Source organism: Astatotilapia calliptera, chromosome 4, assembly GCF_964374335.1.
Source record: "Astatotilapia calliptera chromosome 4, fAstCal68.1, whole genome shotgun sequence".
Taxonomy (NCBI): Eukaryota; Metazoa; Chordata; class Actinopteri; order Cichliformes; family Cichlidae; genus Astatotilapia; species Astatotilapia calliptera.
Window position 1 is genome coordinate 7,948,206 of NC_137425.1, and position 14,692 is coordinate 7,962,897.

The 14,692-nt window shown below is 39.9% G+C and overlaps 1 protein-coding gene across 3 annotated transcripts in view; it reads right to left on the bottom strand.

The window, feature by feature from the left end:
* znf385c (zinc finger protein 385C) overlaps positions 1-14,692 on the bottom strand; it is a 147,255-nt gene that overhangs the window by 89,693 nt on the left and 42,870 nt on the right. For all 3 annotated transcript variants that reach the window (XM_026164373.2, XM_026164371.2, XM_026164372.2), the window contains exon 2: positions 1,192-1,521. In XM_026164373.2, coding sequence (XP_026020158.2) covers positions 1,192-1,519 — 328 coding nt within the window. In that variant the 5' untranslated portion in view covers positions 1,520-1,521. The remainder of the gene's footprint in view (positions 1-1,191; positions 1,522-14,692) is intronic.

A 14,692-nucleotide genomic window follows, 5' to 3' on the forward strand; every position in this document is an offset into this window, starting at 1 on the left:
CTATCTATAGCTGATAAAACAGTATCTGAAAGTCCTTTCCTTAAACATAGTTAAGTAAAGATCAGCTGAAAGAGGATCGGAGAGATGCACTTGGCCCTTTAGTTGATTCATCTACTGTTTGCTGAAGTCTGATCAGAAACAGCCTCAGTGTAAGTGTGTCTGTCAAGAAGTCATTCTTAAGGAAAGGACACTGGGAGAAAAGACTGAGGTATGCCAAATTACACAAGAGCATCTACAGCCATCTGCACAGTAGAGGCTCTGTCATAATGCGGGGCTTCGTTTCAGCGAATGATGATGGGGATCTTGTCAAAAGTAAATATGAATCTAATTTCATCCCATGGATCCTGGAGAACTATTCCTGGAGATTACTTAAAGAAATTAAAAGAAACCTTTCCTAAGAGAGTTCGGCTTGTATTGAAGAATAAATGTACTCATACCAAATATTGATGTTCAAGTCTCTAAGCATTGTACCAACTCTTTTTTTTTCCACATTAATACTGCATTTCCATTCTTATTTCCATGTTTTTAATAAATAAATAAACCTATTTCCTATTTTCCTGGCAAATTATAAAGAAACGAAGGTGACAGACTTTTGCACAATGCCCTGTGTATTTTCTTTTTATTGAGATAAATGAGTCTGCATACATGTTTTGGTCGCATGTACGTCTTTTGCCGAGGCTGGAGACAGAGCAAAGAAGCGAATGAAAGTGTGAACACGTCAAATTTAACTGAGAGACTGATTTCCCTGCAGCAGAGCTCTAAACAAGACTGTGACTAGAATGAAAAAATGTCCAACTTCACTCCAGCCGCCTCACTTCCAGGAACACAACCATCAAACACAAGCAGCACTTAATTAGCTTCTTGTTTTCTAACTTCACTCAGCTCTGCTCTACTTGTATGCTACTGTGTCCGTGCGTGTGTTTGTGTCTTCAGCCCAAGGCTGTGTCTGAACACATTTCACCAAATAGAATCCAATTTGTTTAACTTCTATTCAACACAAATACAGAGGAATGGCACGAGGAACTTGTGACAGTGTGCTGTGAACAGTGTGTGGGATTCTGTTAAGCTGCATGACCCTTGTGCTGGACACTGTTATAAAAATCCAGTTAAAGACTTTATCCACTTTTCTGCATGTATATCTTATTTTGCAACTTTAAACAAATGGTCAGTCAAGCAGCGCTTAAGACCTACCTGCGTTGTTTGGTATCTTGCCATTGCTGACTTGCTTGAGTCTCTTTTGGTGGGATTTGCCATTGTAGTGAATCTGGGCCTGTGCAGCTGAATTCAGCTGTATGTTGCACACATCACACAATGTGTAGCTTCGTTGCTTCCTCTCCCTTTTTGGTCTGCAGAGCGTAGAATGCAAGGCGCCCCCTGGTGATTGCTCATCTGGTCGTACGCCCTCATCCCCTATGCTGCAGGAAAGCTCGCTGTCCATTTGCACTACCAGCTCAGTGCTGCCCGTCCTTTTGTCCAGCTCGATTGTTGGCAGCAACGACGGGCTGAACGGACGTTTCATACCTGTGGTAGAAGAAAAGAGCAAGATGGAGAAGATGTTTAATACAAACTGGAAGAAAGTACCCTTAGAGGCTAGCAATTACATACACACAAAACCCAAGGAAACATTGGATCCTCCTTTTCTTTCTGAGGAAGGCTAGAGAAGATGTGTAAAACATTATGGAATAACTTATCACAGTCTGGTCTGGCCTGGCCCATCCAGCAAGGAAAACCCTCTTAAAACCTGATAGCTGCAGAGGACAACTGCAAAAATACCCTTGATTCCTAAAGTGTCAAGGAGTGTGTGGAATCAAATACCCTCTGAACAGTGACACGTGTATAAAAACAAAAAACATTTATGAAGAGCCCAAAAAGATGATGCTGTTCATCTGGATGTTTATTTGGACATTTATGAAGAGATTAGGAAAGTGTGAAAAGAAATGCTGGGCACAAGTGCAAGCATGATCACACTGTCAGCTGTTGTTCATATGGTGGAGGTCCGGGGTGCAAGGAAGTACCACTTGGGGGAGACAGAGTGCTGCAGTGTGACTCTCAGAGGAACAGTAAGGCTCCTATGTCAAGCTATTTCACTTAGGATGACTCCATGGCAGAGTGCTATCTGTCCCCCCCTGCAAGCCAAAATGCTGCAGTGGAAACCATGCCGCCTCTATGCAGGATCTTCAAGTAACTGTGCATGGAACAAACAGGTGCATATAGGGGGAAAAAACTATAAACTATACAACCTACAGTATTTCTTCAACATCAGCAGCTTTAGGAAATATAGAAGTATATGGGATATTAAACACTTTATTTACCAGAACTATGTACAAATGGATAAAGAGACTTCTGTAAATGTGTCTGCTGAAGATAAGCAGGCCAAAAATATTGAAAGAGACAATTAAGATTCTCCGAAGAAAGCAGTTGAAAATAAGAGCTATTTGTTTCATATGCATCCACTCCACATAAATAAATGAAAAGGTAGCTCTACTGTAGCTCTGTGAAGGATTGAGCCATCACCACTGTAAAATGTCCCTGAAACACACCCAGCTGTGCATTTCTGCTGCTGGCTTTTTTGCCTCCGCCTCAAGTTATTTATGTAAACAACCAAACTGCTCAAACACATGCACCAAACACACATACGCAGAGAGTAAAGTTGAACCTATGACACATACGTACATACAAGCATTAAGAGAAAATGCTCACACAAGGACACACAAATGTGAGCAAACACACACACACACACACACAGTACTCAAAAACACATTAGAGCAAGCAGCCTCCATGAAAGCTGCTATTCACATTGCCAATCTGGGAGCACTCAAGAGGCTCCATCAGATGTTTTCTCAAAAGCTTTGAGCAATGCTGCTCTCTGGCACTGAATGAAAAAAAATCTCTGTAGTCCTTAACCACGCAACCTTCTCACTCCTGCCAGACAACTCAACTAGTCACCCTAAATTAGCAAGGTTGTAAAAACAAGAACCTTAGTGAAGACATGCAGAACACATAGAGAGCATATTGCACCCTTGCAAAAGATATTTCCTTACAGACCATTAAAGAATCCTAACATTCATATATACATTTATTTTTTTTCAGCCGGACAATTCTGCAAAGGTAGATTGTGACCTTATGCAGACCATGCTTTCAGATCATGCAGGCATGACTGTTACCATAGAGACCAGTGTAGCACAGATCTGTATGTTAAAAATTATTTTTTATTTTATGTGAATAAAGTTAACTTTAGAGCTTCAGTGGAAATGTATGTAGCATGACACATAAAAATGGCCAAGCTCACAGAAGGAACGTATTTCTACCTGCTACACTATCTACATTTTGAACATGAGTCATCTGGTTATACAGCTATGAAGAAAACCTTTATATAGGGATTTGACACACGTAAGACTGATGTACGTAAGACAGTTTTTTTTATTTAGAAATATTTGAAATTCTCTGTGTATGTTATAAAAGTGAGATTTTCATTTAACTGCGTAATTTTGATCTTACACAGATTTTCACAGCTAATTCAGTCAGCTTTGTTGTGTTACTAAAATAGAAGAAGAAACCCGGAATCTCTAGGCTGCATGCTCTTAAGCTTTTCAGTGCATCTATATTTGGAAAAACAGGGCTGCAGATTGTCTCGTGCTTTTAAGTACATACAGGGTTGTTCAAGGAATTCACTTCTAACAACACTCACCGGTGTCCCTTACTTCTCTGTCAATGTTATGATACAGGACAATGGACAGAACCAGCTACTTTCATGAACAGCAGCACCAGGACCAAAAGGTTTCTCCAGCTTTTTCAACAGTGAGTATGTGAGTCTGTTTGTACTGAATATCCTGCAGTGACTTTAAAGACACTTCCAGCTCAAGGTAGAAGCTGTGTGAGACAAGAGTCCATGCCGTGTCCACACAGAGATCTGTAGGCTGACACAGGACAGGAGATTGTCAGGGGGTAACCCAGGGGAAATGAGGGAGGGCAGGAGGCTCTGCCAGCCTTGCCATGTCCGCCGTTTCCGCTGTCTGATGCACCCCCACGCTGCACAGCCTCCTCCCTCGGCACATTGGAAACATCAATCACTGCTACGATCTTGCTGAAAGACTGAGGCTCACCCAGCATAGCAGCTCAGCAATAAAAACTCTATTTACGATCTTACGTCCGCTGCTCGCTGATCCTGAAATACTGTTGCACTTTCCCCAGCTTAAACCAGCCCTAACCACTGGCCCACCTTAGACAGCTCCCCCACCCATCCTCTGTGGCCACAGTTGGCATGGGGGCATTCTGGTTCAGGCAGAAACTGGCTTCCAGATGGACCGGCGCAAACACTGCATGGCAGTTAGCAGCTCTTAAATCACCCTGATGAGAGGGGAATACTGACAACAAGTGAAGCCAATTGGAAGCAGAGATTTGCATGCAAGTTACATGTTCCACATCCAGTTCAAACTGCCATGAGACAGACATGCATGTGTACAGGCATGGCTATACACAAACCATGCATGTGTACAGTTGCACACACAAACACAAACATATGCTGACCTCAGTTTTTTTTTTTTAGTAAAGGGCAGCAATTCATCAAACATGCAGAAATTGCAAACTAAACACAAGCATTTAAAATTTATAAAATATATATTGAATCTGCTGTCAAAACCACATGGACTCATCTTAGCAACGCAACAAACACAACTGAAAAAAAAATGAAAATAATCTAATCAAGCTAACAAGCATTAAAGCAGCTACAACACACACACACGTATGCGGAGATGTCGTGCATTCACTGGGTAAGAGGAGATTAAAAAAATAAAAGGAAATGAAGTAGAAGAAAAAGACTCCTGTCTAAATAATTGGATACAAAATATCAATAGCCCAGATTTCTTGCATAAAGCAATCCTGACAGCAAGGACTGTAAGCAAAATGACTGCAGAAGGGGATAATCTATTTCCCTGTCTGATGCATTTCAGATGGGGAAGGATCAAAATCCTCCTGACAATCAACTAAAGCACAGAGCATTTATTATAGAGGTCAGTGGTGCCAGGGAGGCAGAAAGAAACACATGGAAAGAGTGAGGAGAGATTGGTAAAGACAGAACAAAGTCTCTTGTATAATTGGCATCATCAAAGTATCATTACTGTCATGATGACTGTATTGTCATTACTGCAACTACAGAACGGGCCTGAGGTCCATGTCTTTGTGCCCAGCACATCAATGTTGATTATGTAAAGTCCAGGCTGCGGTCCTCTAATGAGTGTAATTATACAGGAATCAGTGCAGTGCTTACTGAGAAAGAAACCTCAACTGTTGTATGGCTAGTTCAGTAGTCGAAAGCTAGGACAGAGTGTTTGCAGTCCCTATCACCCCAAACCCAAGCCCGAGAGTAAATAAAGAGCACTGGCACATGAATTGATGTGTTTTCTCTAATCTCTGTTTGCAGCAGTTCTTTGGGAGCGCACAGGGAGGGCATTTGTTCACTCTGTTTGTGTGTGTGTGTGTTTGTTTGGCAATGAATGTGTGTTTGTTTGCAAAAAAGAAAAAAAAACAGGGGAAATTTATTATATTATATGTATAATTATTTATACAGCATCACGCTGATCCCATCAGTGGGGGATCAGTTACACCTCAAAAGAGAACTTGGACAGGACAAAATCTGATTTCTTATTAAAACCTACAAGGTTTACATGCGGTTACATGAGGTTAACAGCATTAAAGATATTTATATTATAAGATATCCAAAATGACAAGCTAAGACATATCATGTCTGTCATAGCCTTTGTGAAAGATATGGGATGTGGTAACAGTTTACAAGCTTTCTTGTGATGTATCTCCACCGAGCAGAACTTCATAAAGACCAATTATCATGTTTACTTCTTGTCATTTGAACCGTCTTGTAAATTAAACCGCTTGTACATTTGCTTGCTTTTAAAAGTTTTTCAAAGCAGACCATTTCTATTGCAGTGTAAACAACCTACCGCAACAATCCGGTGAGCCTCTGTGCTCAAGCGCTTGTCAACAGTATGAAAAAAAAAAAACAATTTCCTGTAAGCGGCTGGTGGGAGAGAGATAAGCAAAGTGAGAAAACCCAAAGTTTCAAATTTGCATTCATGTGTTACAAATGACACAAGTCTGTGTCTGGTCTAAGGAGCTGGTTGTTTCATTAAAAATAAGGATCTGCATAACACTAGTTATTTCAGTCTTGTTTTATGAGACTTAAGCAAATATCCTAATACTGTCACGGACTGCCGGGGCAGACCGTGTGGAGAGTGCGTGGAGGACTCAGGTGCAGACACCAGTGACACGGGAGTAAACTTTAAACAAAAGCGAGCCTTTTATTGTGGCTGGTAACGCAAGAGAAACAAACAAGAATAAGGGCAGCTCAAAAGCAATAACTAAACAGAAACCTAAACTGGGAATGAACTAAGGTAAGGCTATGAATACAACAGACCGGGCATGGAAACATGGAGGGTGGGAACACAGACGACGCGACGCAGACTACATGAAACACAGAGACTAAATACACATGAGGAATGATCAGGGGAAGTGGCCACACATGGGAACGCAGCTGACACACATGAACTTAACGACAGGACAGGAGGAGTGAAACTGAATACACTGACAGTGAATGCAGGCCTTCAAAGTAAAACAGGAAACATGAGACATGAACCGGGGAGACGTAGTACAGGGGGAGGTGACATAACTGACAGCATGAACTTGACAGTACAAGACACACAGACATGAACACACGAAGGGCAAGGGAGACGTAATGCAAGGGTGGTATATACAGATGGCTGGACTAACTTAATGAACCTAAACAATCAATAAACATCAAAATAGACTAAACACAAAACACTGGGTCGCACGACCCAGGACCATGACAAATACACATCTTGCCAAATTAGGATTTCCTTTTCGTTGTGTTACCTCATCTACTTCACAACATTTCCATGTACTCTTTGGTAACCACAGAAGCACCTCTTTTTTGTAGCATAAACAGAAGTTTCAAACAGTAATATGCAAACTTTATAGCAACCAACAAAAACTGGAGTTTCCTTTTTTTCTTTTTATCTCTTATTCTGTTTTACTTTACATGGTTTTATCTTTCAAACAGTCAGTCAATCTTTGTCTTAACTTTTCTCTTTCTGCATCTCAAAGACACATCCCCCAGGAAGCAGCTATTAATATGTGCCGGATGGTTTCAAGCAGAGGTGTGGACTCGAGTCACATGACTTGGACTCGAGTCAGACTCGAGTCATTAATTTTATGACTTTAGACTTGACTTGAAAAAATGTTCTAAGACTTGTGACTTGACTTGGACTTTTACACCAATGACTTGGGACTTGAATTGGACTTGAACCGGTTTACTTGAAAAGACTTGATATTTTACCCAAAATATAAAATTTAACATACATATTATATAGAGATTGAAAATGTGACGTCATTCACGGGTAGAACCGCAAAGGATTCTGGGAACTCGTGGCAAGCGGTAGTAGCGCACGCAGGCTTTCAATTAAAATCAGTTATACAGCGATAAAAAGAAACACAAAAATGTCAAGAAGCCGTTGTATTATTAACTGCAATAGCCGGTCGCATGACAGCCACGGGAAGCCGACGGGTAAAGAGATCGGTTGTTATCGGATTACGTCGTTGAAGAGAAATTGTTCGAGCCATGTTTCTGAAGTAACAAAGACGCGACGGATGGCCTGGATTGCAGCCATTCAAAGACCAAATATAACGTCCCAGAACCCTCCAGCTCACAGGTTAGTCTGCTCCAAGCATTTACACGAAGGTCAGTGTTTTTTAGTAGTTAATACGTCATTTTCATAACATAATTGGTGATATAGGTTACAAGCAAGTCTGGCGCTGAACAGAAATTGTCGCGCTATGCTCCTTTATTTATTGTGCATAAATAGTGAATTGTCCTGACACAATATTGCGTTTCGCTTCTGTTATTATGGTACATTGACAAAAACATATACTTTTATTCACAGGATAAAACAGGTTTTTTGTATCACTAATTGCCCAGTACGATTACAGCATACAATATTATTGTCACTGCTACATTTCTGTGATGCTACCAGAAATTATTTCCACTACTAATTAATTACCCTTGAGCTCAAAGGTCCTATTAATAAACGGTTAACGAATGTGTATTTATGACGACAATTTGTGAGACTGGTAAACTTATGATACGTACGATGGTCTTTCGTTCTACACGGTGCATTTCAAGGTCCTGCACCCATCCGTCGGTAAACTGTACCTGGGCTTGTTGCAGTGACCTGAAGTTACTAAACTTCACGAGTGTATGCACTCACTCCAAGAAGCGTATAATTATAAATATGCATATAAATATGCTACGATGAGATAGCTGACTTTATCTAACTAGCAAATGTTGTCCAGGCTACGTTGGTGATGCAGTTCTTTTTAATGTGTATGATATTTTTGTCATGCGATTTTAAAGCCGGTCCTACAACCGCATCCAAGAATAACATGCAGCTTATCTCAGAACTGTCGGTGAAAATTATTCTTGGAGCTAGGTTTAATTGAGCTGCATTTTAAAGAGGTGCAATTTCACAATTTGTGTATATTTTCTAAGTTCACTATTTTGTCATGTGTTGAGAAAAACACAGATTTTAAAATTACATGGTCTAATATTTACATTTAGCATAACTGCAACATTATTTTTTCGTTTTTTTTTAAAGACTCGAAAGGACTTGAAATTCAAAGTTTCAGACTTGTGACTTGACTCGGACTTTTACACCAGTGACTTGAGACTCGACTCTGACTTGCCTGACATTACTTGAGACTTGACTTGAGACTTGAGGATAAAGACTTGAGACTTACTTGAGACTTGCAAAACAATGACTTGGTCCCACCTCTGGTTTCAAGTTATGTGAAATACACATTCTCATCCTTGTTTGTTGAATCAGACTGTGTTCAAGCTTACAGGGACATGAGCAAAATTAAAATTTATGTTTTTGGATGTACAGTGATGGATGACTTTCGTATTGTTTTAGGATGTAAGAAAAAGTCAGTTTTCTCTTTTCGTGTTTTGGGGGGATTTTATAGCAACATGTCAAAAAGACTATATGAGTGTGACATCCTATATGGATTGTTACCCCCCTTTCGTTAAATTATGCGCGCCGAATAAGCCAGATGCATTAAGTCACAGTGGAAATAAACGTGAATTGTGTGCACTATTAAACAAAAAAGAAAACTACACAATGGAGAGGGTAATCTACAGCTTTTCCTAACAGAGCTCAAGTGGAATTTAATCCTTTCATTGAGATTTCACTCAGAAATGTTAGTACTTCAAAACGGTGCTCGAGAGAGGAACGTAGAAAAGGTGGAATGAATGGAGCCGTAAAGATGAGCATGTAGGAGTTATTTAGTTCCACGTCGATCAAAGGATGAGAAGAAACATCTGCTCACCAGTTTGCAGCTGTATGCACACTGCTGTTTTGAAAACTGTTAAAGTTCAATAAAGGATGCAACTTGGTATTTTTGATTTGTGCAGCTATAAAGCATCAGATACTCATCTGTTACAACCCTGACAAATAAAGATTTTGCATTGTACGATTGTTCACTCGCTTCTTTTCCACCGAGTTTTGCCTTGTATTTATTACCTCGCAAGAACAAGTTCTGTGCCTTGTGCTTTTCAACTCTTATTATTCAATGACACAGTTCCCTTCCAGAGTTACTGTCATGCACTCGGTCAAGCATAGCAGGTGAAACTGATGCCAAACACCAGCTTTTACAGTTTTCAAAAGGCACACAACCACCGCACTGAATACGCTGACTCCATCTAGTGTGGCCCATTTATTTCTCGACCGCAAAAAAACAGACCAGTCCAGTTTTTACACTACTGTTCAAACATCCGTCTACCTCAAGTGTTCCAAAGTTAGCCGATGCAGGAAAACAGGCGCATATTCGCCTTATTCACATTTGACCACAAACTCAGCTGGGGAACTGCCCAGCAGGAGTAAACACAGACACTGGGAAAGTTTCCATACAACACTAGATATACTTAGACATGGACAAACCCAGACTCAGCCACAGTTACAACATATGCACACACTTACACACACACTGCTCAATCAACCAGATGCACAAATCCACAGAAATGCAGATGGGGAGACACAAACTTAACTCTCCTGGAGTCCAGATTTAAGATGTGACTTTGTTCATCTCCTATCTAAGAGGTGATTATTTTACAATCTGCTTTGGCTCGTGCCACCAACCTCTTGTCAGTTTGTGTCTGTGTGCTTCAGCAAACATCTAACACAATCTGTAAGAGCTAAACAACACAATCCCCTGACAGTTATGAGCCGTTGTGAAAGCAACAGCAATATTTGGGAGAGGCACTGCTGAAGTCATTTCCAGCCAGGAATAAATCTAATTAATTTCTTAATGGCTAGTCATCTTCATCCCACAGGGCATCTGTTGGCTGAGGTGCGACACAAAACGCTGGCGGTTTGTGAGCCATGCCTGTGGTGTTTGGCGTATCTGCAGAGGTATTCTGATGACCAGATTTAAAAATAACATCAAGGACATTTGCCACCGCTGGCTTGAACATGCATGACTGAGAGAATCACTCAGATTTATTAGTACTGACTGGTGCTGGCTTCCCCTTCACTCACTTTCACTGCAAATTATGCCAGAAAAAGCAGTCCACCCTCTAAAAGGGAAAATTTTGACTGTCCTTTTTTCACTCATTCTAACTAATAATTACAAAAATGTACAACCATCTGCTTTACCAGCAATCCACAACCAGCAAGATTCAGATAATGCTGTGTGCTCTGACAGATGTCTGGGGAAATGGATTTATTCAGATCTGACAGGCCACAGATTTTGCAGAGAGAGTGTATGGATTTTTGCTTTCAGATAAGAAACTCTAATCCTGCAAGTAAGGATGATGTGCCCTGTATGACTTTCTCAAGACACTAATGCAATTATCAGCTAATATGTTCCGATACTTAAATGCCAAACTCTCACATTTTCAAAGAAAAACATGCAATTCCCCAGATAGTTTACAGAGTTTTTCACATAGAGGGGGAAGCAGGGAAGCATTTCTAGCCCAGATAGCATGACTGATGAATGGGAGGAAAAAGACTGCCTTTAGGACATAGGAGAGAAGGAAGAAGGGTGCAAGTTGGGCACAGGTGCAGTTCATCACTCTACTGCATGCAGCTGAAATTAAGTACAGCCTTTTTAACTTCCTTTTTATGCCTGCACATTCCTGCACCCACAAAAACAAATACGCAAACACACAGTCCTCCATCTGTGTAAACTTGTTATTCCACTAATATATTTTTAAAGTGGGTAGATGATTGTAAGCTCTTTAAAAAAAAAGTGAATCAGAAGGCAGTTGTGGCTAGGGATGGCCTCTGATCTGTTTCTCTTTAAGAGCGAAAGAAACTATGTGGAGCAGACGTTCTCTCACAGTGTTATGTATAATTAAGGAATCCATGGTATTTTGACCACACAGTTTTTAGACAAGAATGACCTGAACAGATTCAGACTTAGCTGGCAGAGAAAGAGGAAGGCTGTTACAGGCTCCTGTTGGCAACGTATTAAAGGGATCATGTTCATCTTTTGCTGCAGCTCCACACAAGCTTTCATCTGTCATCAAGTTTAAACACATTTTTATAAAGGTGTAAAAAAGGTGCTGAACCCTGAAATATTATTTGAATTACGCTGGTTGAACACGTTTTGATTATTTTGATGTTATGTAACCACAAACGTCTGAGAGTTGTTCAAATGTAAACTTCTTTTCCTTTACCTGAACAAGACGTTCCTATCTAATTTATGTTTGTATATATTAATAGGGAAAAAGATAATCAATCCAGCTAAATACAGGCGTGGTGTCTGTTTAAAAACTAAGTGATGCTTTGATTTAAGCTCATGAATCAAACTTATGATAAAACAAAAGGGATGTTTAAATCCAAATATTTCTCATATAGCCTTGCGACTGTTAATCATGAAGGTGTGTTATTAATTATTAAAAATTAAGACATTTACTTTAATTTACTCATAACAGATTAAGGTTAATAATCCAAACCATATAATATGTAACTGAAAAAACAGGTGATTTTGACACAATGTTTTCTATAAATTTCATTTTTCTTCATTATCAATTGTCATGAGAATCTCTATATGTTACCTTTAGTGGCCACACCTACAGCATATACAAACATCATGCATCAAACCTGCCAACCTGTTTCCCCAGCGAGCAGTGTACAGACGCAGTTGAAACCTGAGTCTCATCCCTCCGCAGCCACTTTTCCACTGTAGAAATGCTTTCAAAATTAGAAAGTAATAAACAAAATAAGCAAACAACAAGAAGAACTAGACTTTAAACTGCTGGATTAAAACCATCTCATATTCCTCTCTATTTTTTATTGCTGCCTCTTTTTGCTGATAGCTTTTAGGGAGGAGGCTTCTTTGAAGCCCGTGGTGTATTGTTTACAAGCATTCCTAATGAGCCGCTTCTTCTCATTGGTGTGATGCGGGGCTGGCTGATGGTAGTTGTAATCACTGAGAGGATTTGATTGCATTAGCCTCATCCCTACCTGTTGTTAATGACATTAGTTCTGTAGGAGGACATTCATTAGAAGCAAGAGAGCTGAGTTAGGTTTCCTCACATGTAGGGAGAAACACTGACAAAACTGCCTTCTCTGATGTAAACAAATCTAATTTAGTGATGCTTTTGACTATTTTATGCTTTTAAAAGTTATACAGGAAACAGGTATTTGTTCCGATGCAGAATCCACCCTAAGAAATAACAGAAGTTCTGTTATTTCAAATGAGGTGGACCACATAAAACTAAACATTTCCACTTTTCCACATATGTCTGAATGGACACATACAGACACATCAGTGCAACAGGAAGGGGTTTCTGAAGATAGAAGAAATGCAAAGGTGTCCTGATAAAGGGAGATAAAGGCCACTGCTACTTCAGTTTGACATGCTGTTTCAGCATGTGGTAAGTGAGACTGATTCAGCTGCACATGTCTATCTCTGTGTGTGTGTGTGTGTGTGTGTGTGTGTGTGTGTGTGTGTGTGTGTGTGTGTGTGTGTGTGTGTGGTATTCAAGACTATCCAACTGTATTATCCAGGGATCAGCTATGGTGTTGATGCTGGCGTGCAAGTTGTCCTTGCCAATGAGCTACTCCTGCATCCATCCGTCACTGTGGCACTCCCAGGATTACATACCTAGAACTAAGAGCACTTGTTATTTATGTTGCCATGTTACTCAAGGGGACACACAAAGACAGAGATTATTAGAGGCGATACATACAGTACAGAAGGGCAAGGAGTCTGGTAGCAGATGGTTTGATGCCCGTAGAACACTAACTTTAACTTTTAGTAGCCAGAATTGTCACAAATTCTGAAAAATGCATGGAAAACTTTGGAAAACTCACCTTTGCTAAGGCTGAAATTATTAAGTCAATTATTTTTTCACAAGACCAGGATTATATCTTTTAATATTTGTTATTTACATTTAATATACATCGATGAATGTATGTTAAAAAATGAACTATGACATATACATAGTCCTGTAAATTACATATTTAAAATTGATTCGCTACTTCTAAACAATAGATGTCCTGGAATACAAGGAATAAAAGAAGTCAGAATAGGAAACAAAGCAATTGTGGTTGGTTTACAGTTTTCTACAAAGTTTTCTTCTGGTTCAATAATATCCCTCCGTACAGATTTTTATGCCCCATGCATGTAGAAACCAAACCTCTCATACACATGCCTCTAGCTTGGCAGTGTACCAGAATACAGAGATGGATGGGAGCTGGATGATGTGAAAACAACACCAAAGTGCAATGACAATGAGCATAATCTGCCTGTAGTTTGGTCCAAGTCTAAATTTTTTCATTTTCATTCACTGTCATCCATAATTTTTGGAGTAATCCTGCAAACAAACTAGCGAAACAGACAAACCAATAACCAGGTTATATTATTATAGATTTGTTGGAGCAAATATTTCTTTATAGTAGACACCTCTTAAATGCAAGGTCACATCTAGCAGCCTCGCTGTGTTCACCCGCTAACCACCACTATCTGCGTACTGTGTGGTGCTGGGCAAGTGCCAAACTATCAGAGTCTGCCAACACTTGTGTGAAAGCATTTGCCAAGTACTGGCTCAGCGATAGTGAAACGCGAGAAACAGAACATTAGCCTTCAAAATAAAGTTCTGTCTTTTGAAATGTGTCTGTACCAGCAGTAAGCCACAAGTTTTATTTTAAAGGCAAATTGTCTCTGAAGTCAACTTCTTCAGTGGTAACCTGGTAGCAACCAAAGCAAGCAGGAAATTGTTGGCAGAGCACTATATACCTCTTTTTGACAAATTTCACCTAGCAACAGTCAACAGCCTCTTGGCAACTGATCAGGGAATACACATTTTTCCTTAACACCCAGTCACCATCAGGGGGGCTGAATGATCTCTAGGCCTGCGTGGCTGGGGCCTTCTTTTAGAATTCACACTTCTCTCCACATACTCATCCTATAAGGGTCAATGCTGCAAATAAACCTAGAATTGTGGTTTCCTTTTTGACTTTATTTTAATAATAAATCTGAAAACATAAGACTGACCTCTTAAAATAGGCCTCACTCATTCACATCTTTGGCTTTACCTTGAGACTTAATAATTTAACAAGTTAGCTTTGCAGTGGTTAACATTTAATGAAAATAAATACAG